The sequence below is a fragment of the Cetorhinus maximus genome, chromosome 4 (genome assembly GCF_964194155.1).
Source record: "Cetorhinus maximus chromosome 4, sCetMax3.hap1.1, whole genome shotgun sequence".
NCBI classification, from domain to species: Eukaryota; Metazoa; Chordata; class Chondrichthyes; order Lamniformes; family Cetorhinidae; genus Cetorhinus; species Cetorhinus maximus.
Window position 1 is genome coordinate 23,387,274 of NC_135882.1, and position 21,891 is coordinate 23,409,164.

At 40.5% G+C, this 21,891-nt stretch overlaps 1 protein-coding gene across 2 annotated transcripts in view; it reads right to left on the reverse strand.

Moving 5' to 3' along the window:
• rttn (rotatin) overlaps positions 1–21,891 on the reverse strand; it is a 213,179-nt gene that overhangs the window by 188,632 nt on the left and 2,656 nt on the right. For both annotated transcript variants that reach the window (XM_078540041.1, XM_078540040.1), the window contains exons 3-5: positions 13,782–13,969; positions 5,625–5,820; positions 3,543–3,650 (exon numbers count right to left, since the gene is read on the reverse strand). In XM_078540041.1, the coding sequence (XP_078396167.1) occupies positions 3,543–3,650; positions 5,625–5,820; positions 13,782–13,969 (492 nt within the window). The remainder of the gene's footprint in view (positions 1–3,542; positions 3,651–5,624; positions 5,821–13,781; positions 13,970–21,891) is intronic.

Here is a 21,891-nt window from a genome sequence, read left to right on the forward strand (position 1 = left end):
AAGAGCTGCCTCACTGTAGGTGAAAGTATAAATTGGGAAATAATAGAGGCGTGTAAGGAGGGTGATACAATTGTCATGGATGATTTTAATCTGCATATTGACTGGACAAATCAGATTGGCAGGGGTAATATGGAAGACGAATTTGTAGAGTGCACAGGGGATTCTTTCTTAGAGCAATACGTTGCAGAACCTACCCAGCAACAGGCTATTTTAGATCTAGTAATGTGTAATGAGGTAGGATTAATAAGAGACCTTGTAGTTAAGGATCCTCTAAGGGGCAGCGATCACAACATGGCAGAATTTAAAATTCAGTTTGAGGGCGAGCAACTCAGGTCTCAAACCAGTGTTCTCAACTTTAACAAGAGCAATTACAAAGGTGTGAAGAAAGAGCTGTCTAAAGTGGGCTGGGAAAATAGACTAAGGGGATGGTCAGTGGATGAGCAGTGGCAGACATTTAAGCAGATATTTCATAATGCTCAGCAAAAATTTATCCCGGTTAAAAAGAAGGGGTTGATGAGAAGGATGAACCACCCGTGGTTAACAAAAGGCAGTCAAGGAAAGTATCCAATCAAAAATTAAGGCATACAAAGTGGCGAAAACTGGTGGTAGGCCAGAGGGTTGCAAATTTTTTTACGAACCAGTAGCGGATGTCTAAAAGGCTAATAAAGAGGGAAAAAACTGATTGTGAATGTAAATTGGCAAGAAATATAAAAATAAACAGCAAGAGCTTCTACGGGTATATAAAGGGAGAGTAGCTAAAGTTAGTGGGGTCCCTTTCTGGAGAATTGATAACGGGGAACAGGGAAATGGCACATAATTTAAACCAATATTTTGCATCGGTCTTCACGGTGGAGGACACTATAAACATTCCAAAGATATCAGATAAGCAAGGAGCTAATGGGAGGAAAGATCTTGTAACAGTCTCTATCATGGGGGACAAAGTATTTGACAAACTAATGGGACCACAGGCAGACAAGTCGCCAGGACCTTATGGTCTGCATCCAAGGGTTTTGAAGGAAGTGGCTGTAGAGATAGCGGAGGCATTGGTCGAAATATTCCACAACTCACTGGATTTGGGGAGGGTCCCAGCGGATTGGAAAACCACTAATGTGACGCCCCATTCAAGAAGGGAGGGAGACAAAAAGCAGGAAACTATAGGCCAGTCAGCCTAACATCTGTCGTTGGGAAAATGCTAGAGTCCATTATTAAGGAAGAAATAGCAGGACATTTAGAAAAGCTTAACCCAATCAAATAGAGTCAATATGGTTTTGTGAAAGGGAAATCATGTTTACAAATTTACTAGAGGATATAACAAGGAGAGTTGATAAAGGGGAACTGGTAGATGTAGTGTATGTGGATTTCCAGAAGGCATTCGATAAGGTGCCACATAAAAAGGTTATTGCACAAGATAGGCGTTCACAGTATTGGGGGCAATGCATTAGCATGGATTGAAGATTGGTTGACACACAGAAGACAGAGTCAGGATTAATGGGTCTTTTTCAGGTTGGAAAGACGTAACTAGTGGAATGCCACAAGGATCAGTCCGAGGACCTCAGTTATTTAATATCTATATTAATGACTTGGAGGAGGGGGCAGAGTGTAATGTATCCAAATTTGTTGACGATACAAAAAATAGGTGGGAGGACATGTTGTGATGAGGAAATAAAGGAATCTGCAAGGGGATACAGACAGGTTCAGTGAGTGGGCAAAAGCTTGACAGATGAAGTTTAATGCGTGTGGTCATGGACTTTGGTAGGAAAAATCAAAAGGCAGACTAATATTTAAATGGAGACAGACTCCAAAAGAGTGTAGCACAGAAGGATCTGGATGCTCTTGTGCATGAAACACAAAGTTAGCATGCAGGTACAGCAAGTAATTAAGGCAGCAAATGGAATTTTGGCCTGTATTGCTAGGGGGTTGGAGTTTAAAAATAGGTAAGTCTTGTTACAACTGTACAGAGTGTTGGTGAGGCAGCACCTGGAGTACTGTGTACAGTTTTGGTCCCCGTATTTAAGAAAGGATCTACTGGCATTGGAGGCAGTTCAAAAGAGATTCACTAGGCTTGATTCCTGGGATGAAGGGGTTGACTTATCAAGAACGGCTAAACAGGTTATGGCTTTATTCATTAGAATTTAGAAGAGTGAGGGGTGATCTTATTAAAAAGTATAAGATTCTGAGGGGGGCTTGACAGGGTAGATGTTGAGAAGATAGTGGGGGAATCTCAAACCAGGGGACATAGTTACAGAAAAAGGGGATACTCATTTAAAACTGAGATGCGAAGTAATTTCTTCTCTGAGGGTAGTGAATGTCTGGAATTCTCTACCCAGAGAATTGTGGAGGCTAGATCACAAAGTATTTAAAGAGGAGGTAGATAGATTTTTGAAATATCAGGGAGTTGAGGGTTTTGAGGAGCTGGCATGAAAGAGGAGTTGAGGCCTGGGGCAGATCAGCCATGATCTTATTGAATGGTGGGACAGGCTTGAGGGGCCGAATGGCCTACTCCTGCTCGTATTTCTTATGTTTTATATAATGTTAACAACACATTCAATGTCTTGCGCAACATTTAAAGGGGGAAGGTACCCATTGAACCAGCACCTCTACAAAAAGATCATCAATGGTGGAAAATCTCAGCAGGTCTAACAGCATCTGTGGAGAGAAAAAAAACTAGAGTTAACGTTTCGCGTCCATATGATTCTTCATAATTCTGTTAACTCTGGTTTTTTTCTCTCCACAGATGCTGTTAGATCTGCTAAGTTTTTCCACCATTTTTTGTTCTTGTTTCAGATTCCCAGCATTTGCTTTTATCCAATTAATGGTTCTTATTTCTCCACTATCTGTTTCAGAGCAGGGACGGGGAGCTCGGGAGCACATTTTCATTCACAGAGTCCCCCACTACCATTACCAATGTATTTTTATATAGATTATGATGGCAAAAAGAAAGTTAAGGGGCTTTCTTTCTTTTCCACCAGCCCCCAAATAATGCACAGTAATCGCTTCAGTTATTGATTTTTCTGTATTGGTGAAACACTGAAAGGAGTTGTGCAATTTTTCCAAAAGCACAGTACCAATAGATGAAAAAGGGCTCTTGAAAACAGTGCATCAGAAACATTTATTTGTTTTCAGCTTCTCTCGAAACAGTGCACACAACTGTCCTCCAGTACTTGCACAGGTGTTAATTCTCCATTTAAACTAATGACACAGGTGTAGAAAACACAGCAAAAAAAGGAATTGCCAACCTGTTCAGAGTGGTTTTATACAATACGGAAAGGGAATATACTATGTAACTGACAATTTTTATCTTGATGAACTCAGTTGTCACTCATTATATTTGCACAACTGTGTTCTGAACCCAACCCAGACTTTTTCAACACAGCCTTGCCTCCTTGCACCTTCTGCTATTTCACCAAAACAATAGTGTCTTAGAGTTTCCACTGTAGTAAGAAGCAGATTAAAATGTAGGTATCTCAATCTTTAAGACTCAATCTTCTAATGGGAAATAATATCTCAAAGTAACCAAGCACATAATATTCTGGACAACTCACCAATTGCTTTCTGTGGCAGAATTTTGCTTGTTTTTACTTGACTGTTGTAACTTCTCTGAAAGTAACCAACCACTGTTTCTTCCTCTTCCAATGTTACAGGTCGTACAGCTGTAGAAATGATTTTTAAAAGTTGGATAGGTACCACATTAAACGTCACTTTAAAATTACAAATCAGAACTTACATTTAATCTAAGTCTCCCAAATCACTGAAGGAACATCGAGTAGCTTTCCTATGGGAGATAATTTGTGAAAGGCAGACTGATAACTGTGGGAAAAGGTTAATTTTTACTTTATGCATCAAATATCAGTGAATGATTCTGATGTTATGGTAAAATGCAATTTCTCCATTTTCATTGCAGCATATCATTGTAATTCTTAATGCCAGGTCCTGCCATTAAGAAAATATAAAGGTGGATCTCAACACCTGGGTAGATGTCACCCAACATAGCGTGTCAATGCTTAGCATTACATTTGAGTGTTTGTCAAAAATGGGGGCATTTGTATTTAACGAGAACTCACATTATTAAACTAGAGTAGGTTGTCTTCAGTAGTAAAGGGTATCTAACATTCATCTACACCTGAAGCATTCTGCACATAGGTCTTTATGCTACTTCTAGGTGAATAGCTTCAAATGATCAGATGTAAAAGTGAGTTATCCAAGTTTCAGTCTCCCAGTTACTGGCAGTGTTAAATCTCAGCATATGCGTATCCTTATCAAGTTGTGGATTTTTTTTGACCATTTTCTTCTCCACAAGCAAAACAACAAGTGATGCACCAAAGGAATTTAAAGTTTCACCGTCCAAAGAGGCCAGGATTGTACAGAGCAAAGTTGGATGATGTGCAGCTGGTTCTTGGTGTCCATGAGAATTGTCAGACATATTAGTGCATATTGTAAGGACTAAGTTTCTTTGCAAGGGAGTAATCCTTTCCACAGAAAATATTTGGCAAAAGAATACTTGTCAAATGTTTTTGAAGCAAAGTTTATTCACATAGGATTAAAACAAAAGCTTAATGAATGATGATTAATATGCTAATGTACTAGTTATTGAAACTGTTTTCCCCAAAGACAAAAACAATAAGTACTTAATTAATTTGTCTCAGAAAATGCCAAACATATTATTGTGTTGGGAGGTCTCTAGTTTTAGGTGCTCAATTGAAGTTGTCTGGCAGCCTTTCCTTTATAGCTGTGAGCACAGGGAGACAAAAAATACAGAAAAGACTGTAAAGTCCGATTCTAGACTTAAAACTGTGAGGGAAACTTTAGCTACTGGCTTATGTTATTTCAAAACTAGTTACTGGATTGTGAGTCTACTTTGAAAAGTAAGGAACATGGGATCCACTTATGGGAGTGGCTGAGGGGCATCGAACCCAAGTACATACGCAAGGCCAACCTAAATTAGTCAAATATAAAAGCAAAATATTGCGAATGCTGGAAATCTGAAACAAAAGCAAAAATTGCTGGAAACACTCAGCAGGTCTGACAGCTTCTGTGGAGAGGAAGACAGGGTTAATGTTTTTGTTAACGTTAACTCTGTCTTCCTCTCTACAGGTACTGTCAGACCTGGTGAGTTTTTTCAGCAATTTTTGTTTCTGAATTAGTCAAAGTCTTGTTTCACAGTTACAACATCTTTTTAAGTGAAAGTTGATAATTCCAACAGGAGACAAGCTCATGTGGAAATTCAACTCCGAGAAACTGCCATTCCAGCTTTCATTTTCTACCAGTTACTGTAGCAGTTTTTGCATTATTGTTCTCAACTGTTACAAGGTTCACTTTTATGTGGCAATTGCTTTTTTAAGCTTTGTATACCCACAGGATATCATATTTAAAAAATATTCAGAATCTCTCTTTATCTTCAATACACTTTCAGAGCCTGGTGATACGAAAAATGCACAATGAAGGAAGTGCTACATAAATGCCTACACCCAAGGCTGCCAGTAATTCATTATTTTAAAACACATACACATAGCAACAAGAAAGAAATACAACACACCTATTCACAGAGTCAGCTCCCTTTAAAACATTTTGTACTGTGTGACAAAACAATAGACTGCTTTCTCCCAGTATTGATCTGCTCAGATTACCTTTGTCCTCAGAGGATTTCAGTGGCGGTGACTGATAAGCAATAGCTGGTGCATCAACAATAGTATCAGGCAGTTTGAACAGGTCATCCATAACCTCATCGATGCATGCTTGCAGCTCTGGCTCTACATTGGATCGCAGCTGTGCTAGAAATTCTAAAGCTCCAATTTCTCGAAATAGTTGGGCTACTGAAGAATGCTTTAAACGGAAAAACAAACATTAGATTTACTATTCAGTTCTTTTCTTCCTCGTTGTATGACTGCAGTCTAACTTGACATAAGATGTACAATATCAAAATTCTACAATGAGAAATTAGCTATACTGTCCCATTAAGAACTTGACAATGATTAAATTGGTCTGGATTTTGCTGCAATGAAATAGTCAGCATTTACCATCATTACTCCAGTGAAACTGACGGAAATTTCTAGAGTTTGCAAATGTGCAGAATATTGCAGAAATCCAGAAGTTGCTGTCAACGATTCTAGACTTCTTCAGAGGGTGCGCTGTTGAGGCAATCCCCACCCTCCAAACTGCAATCATGGAGTTGATGAGAGCTTCCACTTTAACACTGTTAGTCTCACCGTAAAAATCTTTGAAAAAGATGTAACTGGGTTTTTAAAGGTGTACTAATTTCATAAACAATGTCAGACACCGTCACTAGCTTTGAAAGGCTAATTTGATATTTGTAGAATGTCAAATTTCTCCATTATGATAAGTCACTTTGTCACTTTTTAAAAGAAACAATATTTTCTTTTTTTAAATAGTTTATTTCAGCTTCTATTTAAATCAAATCATAATCATGTGTTTCACTATCTGGAAATTCAAATTAAAAGTGAAGGGTTTTAATTGCGTTTAACTTCCAGGTTTGCAGAGTGAGAGTACTTCAATGTGATTGGCTGTATACCTGCTTGCTGACATCACTGCTGTTGCATGCCTGGTGATCCCTTTGCCTTGGCACCAGATTTAAGCTGCCAAGGAGAAAGGGAAAACCACGCCACAGAGATCGCTAGAAATATGGGCTGCTTTTTATACACAGCTGGTGTATTTGCTTCACCGCTGACTGCAAAATCCAGGCCATTAAGCTATTTTTCCCATTCTCTTCTGGAAGGCCTCTTTTTGGTTGCAACTTTGAAGCCAGCAGTGACTGCATTCAGAAGTTAATCATTAACTGTGAAACATTTTGCATTAAGCCTCGGTCTAGATAGACGCTCTACAAAACAAACTCCTTTCTCCTTAATCTGAGCTTCACAGCCAGTTCATTACTGCAGGGACAGGAGATGCACCCAATTAATGAATAAGGAAACATAGGTCCAGGTCATCCAGTCTCCAGATGGTCAGAGTTAGAGTTGGAGACTTCAGCGGGTTCCGACTTACTTATCTGGATAGTCACCCAGGAAATTTTAGACCAAAAAAAACCAGGTACAACTCCTGGGGGACTATGCAACCGATCCCCCCGACCCCTGATCTGACTCCCCCAACCCTCTGAAACCAACCCCCGCCATCCAGCGGGCACCCTACTTATCCTGCCACCCTACCTGCTCTGCTCACTTACCCACTTACCTCATTCACATTATGCATTAACACACTGAAAAGCTATTTAAATGTCCCAAATCTTTTCAGTGTGTTCGCGAATGAAGACTTACCAAAATACGAGTGAGTGTCATTAAAAAAATGGGGCGTGGCTTGGCTTCCCCTGAAATATGAGGAAGGACTCCAAGGACAGGTACTCTCCGCATTTCTGAAGAAGTCCGTTTCGGAAGTCCGGGCGTCGGGTAAGAAAATAGGAGCGGAATGGCAATCTGACAGTGAGTGCCACTGTCAGGATGATATAATAATTCTGAATGTTATTAGAATTTATTGTAAAAAAGAGTAATAGTGGGATGCATCTATGTGTCTATATGTGTGCGTGCGAGAGACTTAATTGATTTAGAGGCAGCTAGTCTGGGTGCTTTGATGTAAGAAGAGAAGTTAAGTTTGAAATGTTAATTAGGTAAACATGGGGAAGTTTAGAAACATAGGTGTCAAGGGAACATCTGCATTTTAAAATAAACCAGTCTAGATTGTTTTCAAGAGGGAGTGAAATGTGTCACCTAGCCAGGTGAAGTTTAAAAAGTGTGTTTATTTTTCCAAAAGGGTACTGGTAAAAGTTAGTGCTCTGAGAGAATTTTATCAGAAAGATAAAGTCCAAAGACATAGTGAAACAATGGGAATTTGCATTCAAAGGGAAAAATATGTATAAAGGAGAGAAGACTGTGTAAAGGAAGGCAGTCTAAGATTCAATAAGTGTTAAAAGCCTTCAGCGTCTATGCCTCAAACTTGGCCTTCAGGGGTTGAAGTTAAGAGAACTCACTTTGAATTTGACTGTTTAAGGTATTGTTTACTTTGTCTGGGTGTTTTCAAAATATGTGCCTTACTATTGCCTTAACAAAAGTGTAACTGGAATTCAGATTAAGTAGAGGATTTAGAAGTTATCGTAGTAGTAATTTGTAGATCTATGTATGTATTTAAAATCATTTCTCTTATTAATAAATGTTTAATCTAGTTTTGTAAAAACCTATAAGACTTGGTGGTCTTATTGCTACTGAATTCAGGGCACACATCTTGAAATTTATACAAATTGCAAAACAAGTTGTGGCAGTTGTTTCGAGTTTCCCTTTGAGATTTGAAAACTCAGCATTTAACATCGGCTGTGCCGTAACAGCCACTCCTTGGATAATTTCGCCTAAATAGTCGCTTGGTAGTACAGAACTTGAGTATCATTGAAAAAGGGACATGCTGTTGGAAGCTTTTCATCTTGTACTCATCAGAACAGGCACAAGAATGCCAAATTTCAAAGGGAATAATAATTTATACTGCATAAGAAAAGGATGCTGGTTGGCAAGTCGACTCTGATTGGTTAAGATGTTGCCATGGGGAATTCACTAGGGAGCTATTGTCCCCCATGCTTTATTACTCAATAAAGGTGCAATGTCCGGATATCATTCCTTTCACTTACAGAGGACAGGTCTCTGTATACAAATATATATAGCTTCTAGCAAGCATAAGTGAGCTACATTGTGAGCCTGACTGATAATCTTAAATTGTTGTTAGTGTAATTCTTAGCACACTCAGGATTGTTCAGCAAGTGCTACCCAGTCATGGATTCACACCCAACGTTAGACATTATGTTATGAGTTTTGCAAGCCCGGGTTGGTTGAGTACAGCGAGTACTTTGCCTATTGTGAACAACTGAAGGAACGTGCTGTCTGGTAAAATCCACCAGTCATTGGGACATATGGCCTATGTACCTGGCATCGCACCAGCATGGGAATTGATGTACCGCATTACTCATTTGTGTGATAGGCAGAATGTCTTTTGACTTGATGGCAACATCTGGTTAGTGGGAAACACCGCTGATGTTGCTACTAGAGCCCGAGCCATTTGCTCACCGTGCAAGCTTGATGCCGAAATAGGGCACATCAAAGCTACCCTGCGGGATAATGATTACCCTGATCAGATCAATGCTTGCTGTGTATCGCACATATTCATGAATGGCCCAAGGTAGCCAAGTTTAGACCTGAAAAGTGCCCAGCTCAAATTACCCTGGAAGGATAAAGTATCTCAACAAAATTGAACAACAGGTCAAGCTAGCATATTCATGTTGCTAATATGCAGTGGCAGCATGAGTTGTTTTTTCCACTAACAGGATGCTGCCGTCAAGTTAAAAAAACGCTCTGCCTACCACAGAAATGAGTAATGTGGTATATGAATTTCAGTGCTGGTGGGATGTCAGGTATGTAGGTCCAACGACCATTGCATCGTATCAAACAGCACATTCCTTTGACTGCTCGCAATAGGCAGCGTACTCACCGCAATCAACAAATCCGTGCTTGCAAAACTCAAAATAAATGTCTAACATTAGATGTGATTCTGCAATGTAGCTCACTTAAGCTTGCTAGAACAAATATATATTCATATGCAGGGACCTGTCCTCTGCAGTCAAAAGGAATATGCCCAGACATTGCACCTTATTTGAATAAACAAAAGCATAGGGGACAATATCTCACTGGTGCATTCGCCAAGGCAATGTCTTGACCGATCAGAGCTAACTTGCCAATCAATCAGTACCATTTTCTCATAGTGTAAATTATTGTTCCCTTTGAAATTTAGCATTTTTGCATCTGTCCTGATGAGTACAAGACAGAAAGCTTCAACAGCATGTCTCTTTTTTTCAGCGATACTGACTAAGGAAGCCCTTAAATTTGGAGGGGGGGGGGTGCTTTCTAGCTGTTTGAATCTATACTATTTTGTTTTCTTACCCTATATTGTTTTCAGAAATGAGATACAACTCTCCATACTCTCAAATTACTTTCTATTCTTGCTACTAGATGCATGTCTTTGTTCAGCAGTAGCACTATTCATGAGTCAGAAGTTCAAGTCCTTTTCTGGAGACTCAGGCACATAAGTTGATGTTTTGGTGCAATACTAAGAGATTGCTGCACAAGCAGATATGCCATCTTTCAGACAAAACATTAAACTGAAGCCCAGTCTGCCCTCTTGGGTGGACGTAAATGATGCCATGGCACTATTCAAAGAGAGCAAAGGAGTTCTCCTAGTGTCCTGTCCAATAGTTTGCCCTCAATCAACTTGATTGAAACAGATTATCTGCTCGATAATCTTATTCCTATTTGTGGGAACTGGTGTAAAAATTGGTGCCAACATTCCTCCACATTACAGTACTGATTACACTTTAAAAGTACTTAATTGACTGTGACAAGTTTGGGAAGTTCTGAGGTTGTCAATGATGCTATATAAATACAAGTTAGTTCTTTCTTTACTAGATTCATCTTATGTCTCTGGAAGACCTCTGGCCACTCTTCAAATGGCGCAGTTGAGGAATCATAACCTCATTTTACTTCAAAAACATTAAGCAGAAGGTGAACAAGTACATAAGCAACAGTTAGGTAATATAACCATTGAGAAGGAGAATAATAGGTGAAATAGATCAAGGCTGCTGAGGTGTAACGATCACTATAATACTTGCATACATTTAATCTGGAAGTACATCTAGCTATCATTCCCTGACGATGTAGGTATATCTCACCCTGTATATTTGAGAGTCTTACCTTTCATTCTTAAGTAAGGTTTATTACTAGTAAGGTGTATTACGTATTGGTAAGGTTTATCAATATTGCTAAGGTTTATTAAAAGTTTTATCAGTATTGGTAAAGATTTATTAATATTGGTAAGGTTTATTACTAGTGATAAGGTTTAATCACAGTCACAGGTTATCAGTTAATAAATAGAGAAATGGCAGGGCTGCTCCATCCTGTGCTATGTGGGGACTCCAGGACGCTTGCTGTATCCTGGATAACGATTTATGCAGGAAGTTTCATCAGTTGCAGCAGCTTGAGCTCCAGGTTGTGAAACTGGAGCAGCGCTGGCATCACTGCAGAGCATCTGAGAGGTTGAGAGCTACACGGATAGCACTTTTATAAATGTGGTCATCCCACAGCTTAATAAATGCAGGCAGAGAAGGAAGAAGTGACCACCATACAGTCAAAAAGGAACAGGAAAGTAGAGAAGTCCCCTGAGTGCATCCCACTCTCCAACCAGTATTCAGTTCAGAAACGAGACTGATGGTTTATCTGGGGAGTCCAGCCAGAGACAAGTCCATGGCACCACAGGTGGCTCAGCTGTACAGGGGGTCACGAGGAAGTCTGGAAGAGCGATAGTGATAGGTGATTCGACAGTTAGGAGAATAACTAGGCGTTTCCGTGGCCACAGACATGAATCCAAGATAGTGTGTCGCCTCCCTGGTGCCAGGGTCAAGGATGCCACTGAGCGGCTGCAGAGCACCCTGAAGAGGGTGAGGTGGGGGGGAGAGAGGAGTGAACAGCCAGCAGTCGTGGTCTATATTGGTACCAATTACATAAATTAGTACATAGGAGGGATAAAGAAGAAAAAGTGTACTTGTGACAGGTGTTCAGGTAGAAAGTAAAATTGAAAACCCAAGTTGAATATAATAGGTTCAGAGGAGAGATGAAGCAGCAAAGAGAAACAAAGAGGCAGTACAAAGAGAGGCTGGCAGCTAGCATAAGAGGGAATCACAATGATTTCTATAGGCATATAATTAGTAAAATGTGATAACAGGAGTAGGGCCAAAAAGGGGATTACACTTGGAGGTAGAGAGCATAGCTGAGGTATTAAATGAATACTTTGCATCTGTCTTCACCAAGGAAGAAAATGCTCCCTGGGCCATGGTAAAAGATGAGGTAATTCAGACACTAGATGGATTCAAAATTGAAAAGGAGGTAATATTGGATTGGTTATTTGTACTTGATAATGCACTAGGGCCAGATGAGATGCATCCAAGGATACTGAGGGAAGAGAGAGTCAAAATTGCAGAGGCACTGGCCATAATTTTTCAGTCTTCCTTAGACTCGGGGTGGTCCCCGAGGACTGGAGAAATGCAAACATTACACCCCTGTTCAAAAAAAGGGTGTAAAGATAAGCCCTGCAACTACAGGCCAGTCAGTTTAACTTCCAGAAACAATAATTCAGGGCAAAATTAATAGTTACATGGGCAAACGTGGGTTAATTAAGGAAAACCAGCATGGATCTCGAGGGCAAATTGTGTTTCACTTGCTGGGGTTTTTTGAAGTGGTGACAGAGGGTTGATCAGGGCAATGCTGCTAATATAGTGTACATGGACTTCCAAAAGGCATTTGATACAGTGCCACACAACAGACATGTGAGCAAAGTTATAACTCGGAATAAATGGATAGTAGCAACATGGATACGAAATTAACTTGAGTGAGAGGAAACAGAGAGTAGTAGTTAATAGATGTTTTTCATGCTGGAGGAAGATTTGTAGTGGAATTCCCCAGGGGTCAGTGTTCGGATCCTTTTCCTGATATATATTAATGACCTAGACCTTGGTGTTTAGGGCACAATTTCAAAGTTTACAGATGATACAAAACTTGAAAGCATTGTGAACTGAGGGGAGGATACTATAGAACTTCAAAGGGTCATAGACAAATTGATGAAATGGGTGGACAGGTGGCAGATGAAGTTTAATGCAGAGAAGTGTGAGGTGATTCATGTTGGTAGGAAGAACAGGGAGAGAGAATATAAGTGTACAACTCTAAAGGGAGTAGAGGAGCAGAAGGACCTGGGTGTATATTTGCACAAATCATTGAAGGTGGTAGGACAGGCGGAGAGAGCAACAGAAAGGAGACAATGTTGAATTTGTTTAAGTTACTAGTTTGGCCTCAGGTAGAGTACTGCGTCAAGTTTTGAACGCCGCACTTTAGGAAGGACGTGAAGGTATTAGAGAGGGTGCAGAAACAATTCACGAGGATGGCTCCGGTTATGAAGAACATCAGCTATGAAGATAGATTGGAGAAATTAGGACTGTTTCCCTTGGAGACAAGAAGATTGAGAGATTTGATAGAGATATTCAAAATCATGAGATTTCTGGTCAGAATAGATAGGGATCAACTGTTCCCACTCATGAAAGGATTGAGAATGAGAGGGCACAGATTTAATGTAATTAATAAAAGAAGCAAAAAAGTGGCGTGAGAAGAAACTTTTTTTACACAGCGAGTGGTTAGGGTTTGGAATGCGAGAGCAGGCTCAATTGCAGCATTCAAAAGGGAATTAGACTGTTATCTGAAAAGGAAGAATGTGCAGGGTTTCAGGGAGAAGACAGGGGAATAGTACTAGGTGATTTGCACATTCGGAGAGCCAGTGCAGATATGATGGCCCAAATGGCCTCCTGCACCACAACAATTCTGCGATGAAGATCCTTTGCTAAGATTTTAGAAAATAATTGGAGTTAACAGCAGTTAAGCAGAAATATAAATCATAATAGCCAAGCAGGAATTTCACAATATGTTTTAAATCTTCCAGTCTATTCTACTGACTACATAATTCACCAAACTTAAGAACATTTATTAAGCCAGCCTAAGTTCAACATTCACACTAGCTTGACACAGAGCAACCTTGGCAGGATTCTTTTCCTTGCCTCAATATTCATCGATTCTATTAGATATTTAAACATCATTGGTAATTATAAAACAAGCTAAAGGACAACAGCTTCATTCCACTTTCCAATACCTAACGATAAAACCCAACTAATTCCTCTAATACTCTCACAACAAAACAAAATAACTCACCTTTACAAGGCGACTACATAACGCGAGTACCTCTCCCTGCATAGGGACAGTTGGAAAGTTGAACCATTCAAATAGTCGAATGAAAAGGCTCTTTTCTTGAGCCAAATCAATAACAGAAACCAAACCGTGATCAATTTTGCACAAAATATTCTTTAGTGCTCGAACTCTAATTTCCACCAGTTGGTGACCTACAAGAAAGAAAGAGTAAAAATTGAGGTCCACTAGGGTAATTTAAATTGCTTTTAGATTATCAGTTAAGGCGCACAAGCATCTAATTAGCATTTTTATATTGTAGCAGTATAGCCAATGAGAGATGTGGGGGTTTGCCTCCATTTGCTGCGTTTCACAGTATGAACAGTCCAATGCTTAAGCATAAACATGACGGAGCTGCTTCCCCTCGTTTCCACTGATTCAGTAACTGAACCACCAACATCTCATAGCAGTGCTTAGTACAACACACAATTGACTGCAAATACAACAAGGGAGACTACCATTGCTACCATTCAGTGGGGCTCTTCAGTTCAGAGCAGGATTAATTTAAAAGAATCTTTGCATATAATCCTGTGATGGCTATACTTAGGCAAAACTTTACTCCTGCTCGATCTGATTCAGTAGAGACCAATATGTTTTAAAGAGAGATTTCAATTCCCAGTAACCGACTCAAGTGATCAGGCAGGATTTCACATTTTAGCACTTCTCTGTAACAACCACACTAAAAACATTGACTAATCTATCCAGCTCTACCTGTCCCACCCCCCACCCCTTAAACCAGTTTATATCTTCACCTCTCTTTTATTTTTCCTTAGTTCTGTTGAAGAGTCATATACGGACTTGAAACGTTAACTGTATTCCTCTCCGCAGATGCTGTCAGACCTGCTGAGTTTTTCCAGGTATTTTTATTTTTGTTTTGGATTTCCAGCATCTGCAGTTTTTTGCTTTTGACTAAACATTACTTAGTAGGCAACTAGTACATTAAGCCGCACAATAGCTATTCCTTGATAACAACACAACCAAAAATTCCACGCCACGTTTATGTTACATCGTACTCTCTGCAGAATTGTCGCCTTTACAGGAACAGTTCAAAGTTACTCCCAGATTCCAATAGGCCCACTTCTCACTCATCCTGGTGTGGCCTGGAGATGGAGCTGCTGAAGTGGGCCTTGCTGCTGGAAGTCACTTTGGAAGACAGAGGAAAACGACTTTCGATGGACACTGGACGTTATGACTCAGCAAAACTGGGAGAAGTGAGCCTATTGGAATCTGGGAGTAACTTTGAACTGCTCCTGTAAAGACTACAATTCTGCAGAGAGTACAATATAACGTATAAACATGGCGTGGAGTTTTCGGTTGTGTTGTTATCAAGGAATAGTTATTGTGTGGCTTAATGTGTTAGTTGCCTACTAAGTAATGGTTAGTCAATGCTGTTTTTAGTGTGGTTGTTACAGAGAAGTGCTAAAATGTGAAATCCTGCCTGATCATTTGAGTCGGTTACTGGGAATTGAAATCTCTTTTTAAAACTTATTGGTCTCTACAGGAATCATAACGAGGAGTAAAGTTTTTCCTAGGTACAGAGGCCCTGTCTGTTTGACCAAAAAATAAGTTCCCACCATAATTCTGTCTGGTGGCTAATGGAAAACAGTCTTTTTCCCTCTGCAGTTCAAAGCAGCTGCTGTTTTCCTGTCTCGCTCTCTCTCGGAGATTCACTCACGCTGTCCAGGGTCTCGGAGTCAGTAAGTCTGGCAGCAGTAAGGCCAGCTGCCTTTTCCTTTGTCTCCAGGTGTTAAAATTTGCATGATAAAAGCAAAATATTTCAGATTTCCAGTATCTGCAGTAAAAACACAAAATACTGGAAATGCTCTGCAGGTCTGGCAGCATTTGTGGAGAGAGAGGCAGCTCAGAACCAGTTCTGAAGAGTCATATTCAACTCGAAACAGTAACTGTTTCTCTCTTCACTGATGCTTTCAGACCTGCTACATGTTTCTAGCACTTTTTGTTTTATAGTTAAAAATTTGCAACTTGCTTACAATAGGGCTTGGACCTGGGCCCCGGTTTCCTTGGCCACCAGGCCACATGGGCTTATTGCCAAGCAGAACTAGGTCACATAACCCTCATCACTACTCCATTTTACCTTTAATTAAAGGAGACAGTTTGAAACATAACTATATTTAAAAACCTTGCATTTGTAACAACGTGTCTTTCCAACGCCAAACGCTCAGTTACTCTAACTTCTGTTGCCAAGATCTTCTGCTTGCACAGCATAATACAAGATTTGGCAGCGATATCTACACTGGATATAATACACTACACAATACATGCAGTAAGAAAGCACAAAGGCACACATAAGCAGTGTTCTGTCTCTACGAAAGGTTTAATTGATTTCATATTAACTTACAATGCTTTGCACACAAGCCAATAGTAGGTTTGAGAAAGACTTCTGCCCAACCAAAGCTAATCTGTTTTTAGGTACAGTTCAAATAGGTTGTTTTTAATTAAAGACAGCACTTGCTATGTTATATTGTTAAATATATTATACATTCAAAATTTTCTCTCACAAATAAACATTTTTTTATTAAATATAAATAATATATTTATTATCTATATTATAAAGTGTACAATTACATCAGTGGCAGCAGGAAGGCATCAGCAGATATAGGCAATGCTGTGGAATTTAGCAGTCCAAATGATGGACAGGATATAGTGTTTGAAGTTTAGTTCAGAGTCAAACTGCACACCAAGCAAGTAGGAAAAACAGCTAAAAGGGGAAATGTTATCTTATTTGTAATTTAATTGGGAAAATAAATGCAATTAAAGCAAAAATGACTAAAATTAGAATGATAGCCAGAAAAAAGCAGTTAAAACCAAAATGTGGTGGTCTGATCTGTGATTGATACAATGAGACTAGCAAGATTGCAAGGTGAAGGGTGCAGTAATGCATGAGTTAGGGAGTTTACATGGAGGGGGAGATTTAGGGAGGTTAAGATGGCAATGAACACAGAGGAAAGAGAACATGATCATTTGAGATGGAAGGTTGAAATCACTGAGAATGAGAAGTGGTTCAGAGCAGAGGCTGAAGGAGGAAGGAAGTGAAGATAGCTTGATGAGAAAATTTTTATCCAACATGGTGGTTCAGAATGATGATTCTGCATGAAAGGAGAGAGAGGTGGAATAAGGCAAGTTGTTCAAAAGGAGGAGAAAATGCCAAAGAAGTAGGGGGTCAGGTTTAAGGTGTGATCCAACATTAAGCACCACACCACCACTGTGTCAGTCTTGACAGGGCAAATGGTGAAAGAGCCAGCCAGGTGGGGAAGCTCCACTAAGGGGAAGGTATCATCACCCTGATGTTAATGTTATCCATGAAATTATGGAAGATTGCAAGGGCCAAATTGCAACAAAAATAGATATACCAATTATTTGTTTTATGGATCAATCCCTCAATCTATACTGCAGATCACAGCATATGTCAACCGTCGACCTTTGGGACCTCAAAAAAATCCTTCCAAAAACAGAGGTCAACTTGTATACCAAGTATAAAATGTGAACTGCCAGTGTTGGTGTAGGTGCTGTCCATTTTGAAATGCGAAGAAAAATAACAGTAATTCAAATTAAATCAATTCAAATTAAGTGAATAAATTCTACAAGAATACCTTCAACCACAATCAAAGCATTTTAAACATCGTCAAATTCATTGTGTTCGGCATCTGACGCAAAGAACTCATCGAATTCATTCTGAGTCAGTTTGCTATAGCATCATCGTAAGGATCCGACTCTGGATCAAAGTTGGCGCTTTCAATTTCAGAATCAAACCTCCATAACAAATCATTTTCTTTTCCATCCACTGAAACAGATATTCCATATTTTTTGAATGAACTGATGTTAGTTTGTGAATTAAACGCATCCCATGATTTGATGAAGAAACCATAGAAACCATCAAGTAGGACAGCACACATAATTCCACTTTTTGTGAAGGTTTTTTCTCAGTCAGCTATCCACCTATTCCAATAAATGTGAACGTGATCCTTGAATGACTTGTTGAGGCACACATCCAAAGGTTTAACTATGGACATTAGTCTCCCCCTCCCCCCTGGCATAACTGCAATTTGGGTGTTACTTCTTTGCAGGCGCTTCTTGATCTCATCGGTTTTATGGGATCTGAATATGTCCCACACTAATAAGCTGCGTTCTGTGTGTACACTTATTCCACTCATTATCAACCCACAACTTTACTCTATCCTCATCCATCTGCCTGTTGTCATGGACATGCACAAAAACCCCTGGAAGAAACTTCATTTTCAGCATGGTTTTACAGTTGAAAATTACAATAGGCTTTAATTTCATTGTCAGCCATGCAGGATGGTACCACTTGTCTTCTCATGTCTTGTGGTTTTCACTAGAACTGTTTTTGAGCCTTTCCACTCCACAGTTTGACTGATGGGCATATCGAAATTCATGGGCATTTCATTCGTATTGCCAATGAGACATAATGGGACCTATGTTTTTACTGTTGTCTGATGATGAATTGCTGAAAACTGGTAATGTTGGCAATCTCTAAACGATCTTGTCTGCTGCTGCAATACTAGACAGTTTCATTTTTAAAGCAGCTACACTAACTAGCTGTTGCTTGAAATCTTTGCTGGACTTAGGATTTGATTTGACCCACTTATGTGCGTATGTACACATTACATTTCTGGTGATGATGTTACCGTTCTGAAGATTGAGGACCTATTCCAATACATGCTTCTCAAGATCAGGCCAGTGGCTGGGTCCCTGTTCTCATGACACATTTGATCTTAGTTTCTTCTCCAGGGTGGATTCCTTCTTCCATTCTTGCACCAGTTTTTCATTGACACCAAATTCTCTTGCTGCAGCAAAGTTATTGGACGAGTTAACAGATGTCATGAATTTTAGCTTGAAACCAGCTTTGTAATTCAAATCTTTTTTCCGGATGACCCATTTCTGTTCATTGTTCGACACGTGTGGACGTGTCTTAAATCCCACATCTTCTTGACAACATGGCCAGTATCACCTAGTTGATAGCATGTACCTTTTAAGTTTAACATGCATTTCTGAGGTGAAAGATTGAGGCCAACTCCTACTGCAAGTATAGTATTTCTTAGCAGGAAAGGGGGTCGACTTACACTCCAAGTATAGGCCTAAACATGATTTCCAGTGTTGAAAAAATGGGGTTGTCTTATATGCCAGGTTGACTTATGTGCCTCAAGCTATGTTAAATGGAGAGAACTACATTTACCATTACTTCGAAAAGTGAAAAAACACCAGCTAAAGTGACATTCCCATTCCAATACGCTGCCATTTCATATATTGAGTTATGGGCCCAGAACTTCCAATCTCCGGACCTACCCCCTCAAGGTCAGCTACGGGACTCTTTGGAAGTCTTAGTACATTGACTATGTGGAAATTGCTCGGGAAGTTTGGACTTGCAATGGGCGATTCCCCTCTGTCCATAATTCTCCGAAAAAGTTTCCAACTCAGAGTTTGCAATGAAGACTTCAGATGGTTTGGACTTGCTCAGTGGATAGTTACTGAAGAAATGTTAGACATGAGAAAGAGAACACAGTTCTAACTCTTGGGTGACTATCCATAATCACTCACACTGGCCACTCCACTCAACCCCAGTACCTCCCCCCCTTGACACCGGCTACTTACCCTGGTATTCCGACCGCAACGCACTCCAACCAGCGCCCCCTCCCCAACCCAATCAGAGCTGACTACACCCAACCCCACCTCATCACCCTACCCATTTACCTTGCTCATTCACTAACACATTGAAAAGCTATTTCAATGCCCCAAAGCTTTTCACTGCGTTAGCTAACAAAGACAAAATACAAAAATCAAAATACAGCAGCTAGTGTTCTAACAAGGGGGCATAGCTTGGCAACCCCCGACGACCCTGTATAATGTAGAAGGATTGCTAGAACAGGTATGCTCCACATTTCTGAAAAGGGCCAGTTAGGAAGTCCAGGCGAGAAATGCAGAGCGCCGGCACAAGCTAATAAAATAGCAGTGGAGTGGCAATGCAACAGTGATTGCCACTTCATGGAAGGTGGAGGCAGAAAGAGACAGAGACACACACACACCACCGGGACACTTACAGAGAGAGGGACACACAAACACACTCTACCGGGACACTATAATAGAGAGCGAGACACACAGACACACACTCCACCGGGACACTATAATAGGGACAGACAGACACACTCCATGGGTACACTATAATAGAGAGAAACACAGACAGACACACATTCCACCAGGACACTACAATAGAGAGAGAAAGCGAGAGAGAGAGACACACACTGAGACACTATAATAGAGAGAAACACACACCGAGACACTATAATAGAGAGAGAGACACACACCGAGACACTATAATAGAGAGAGACACATACCGAGACACTATAATAGAGAGAGACACACACCGAGACACTATAATAGAGAGAGAGACACACACACCGAGACACTATAATAGAGAGAGAGACACACACCGAGACACTATAATAGAGAGAGACACACACCGAGACACTATAATAGAGAGAGACACACACCGAGACACTATAATAGAGAGAGACACACACCGAGACACTATAATAGAGACACACACACCGAGACACTATAATAGAGAGAGAGACGCACCGAGACACTATAATAGAGACACACACACCGGGACACTATAATAGAGAGAGAGACACACACCGAGACACTATAATACAGAGAGACACACACCGAGACACTATAATAGAGAGAGACACACACCGGGACACTATAATAGAGAGACACACACCGAGACACTATAATAGAGAGACACACACCGAGACACTATAATAGAGAGAGAGACGCACCGAGACACTATAATAGAGACACACACACCGGGACACTATAATAGAGAGAGAGACACACACCGAGACACTATAATAGAGAGACACACACCGGGACACTATAATAGAGAGACACACACCGAGACACTATAATAGAGAGACACACACCGAGACACTATGATAGAGAGAGAGAGACACACACCGAGACACTATAATAGAGAGAGAGACACACACCGAGACACTATAATAGAGAGAGACACACACCGAGACACTATAATAGAGAGAGACACACACCGAGACACTATAATAGAGAGAGACACACACCGAGACACTATAATAGAGAGAGACACACACTCCACCCAGACACTATAATAGAGAGACAGAGACACACTCCAACGAGATACTATAACAGAGAGAGAGACACACTCCACCCAGACACTATAATAGAGAGAGAGACACACACTCCACCGAGACACTATAATAGAGAGAGACACACAGACACACTCCATCAGGGCACTATAATAGAGAGAGACACACACTCCACCCAGACACTATAATAGAGAGACACACTCCACCGAGACACTATAATAGAGAGAGAGACACACACTCCACCCAGACACTATAATAGAGAGACACACACTCCACCGAGACACTATAATAGAGAGAGAGACACACACTCCACCCAGACACTATAATAGAGAGAGACACACACTCCACCCAGACACTATAGAGAGAGATATACACACAGACATTCTCTCTATTACAATGTCCCGGTGGAGTGTGTGTATCTGTATGAGAGAGACACACACACTCCACCGAGACACTATAATAGAGAGAGAGAGACAGAGATATTCTCTCTATTACAGTGTCCCGGTGAAGTGAGTGTATGTGTCTGTGTCTCTCTCACACTCCACCAGGACACTATAATAGAGAGAGAGAGAGAGACACACACCGAGACACTATAATGGAGAGACACACACAGACATTCTCTCTATTACAGTGTCCCGGTGGGGTGAGTGAGTGTGTGTGTCTGTCTGTCTGTGTCTCTCTCACACTCCACCGAGACACTATAATAGAGAGAGACACACACCGGGACACTATAATAGAGAGACACACACCGAGACACTATGATAGAGAGAGAGACACACACCGAGACACTATAATAGAGAGAGACACACACCGAGACACTATAATAGAGAGAGACACACACCGAGACACTATAATAGAGAGACACACACTCCACCCAGACACTATAATAGAGAGACAGAGACACACTCCAA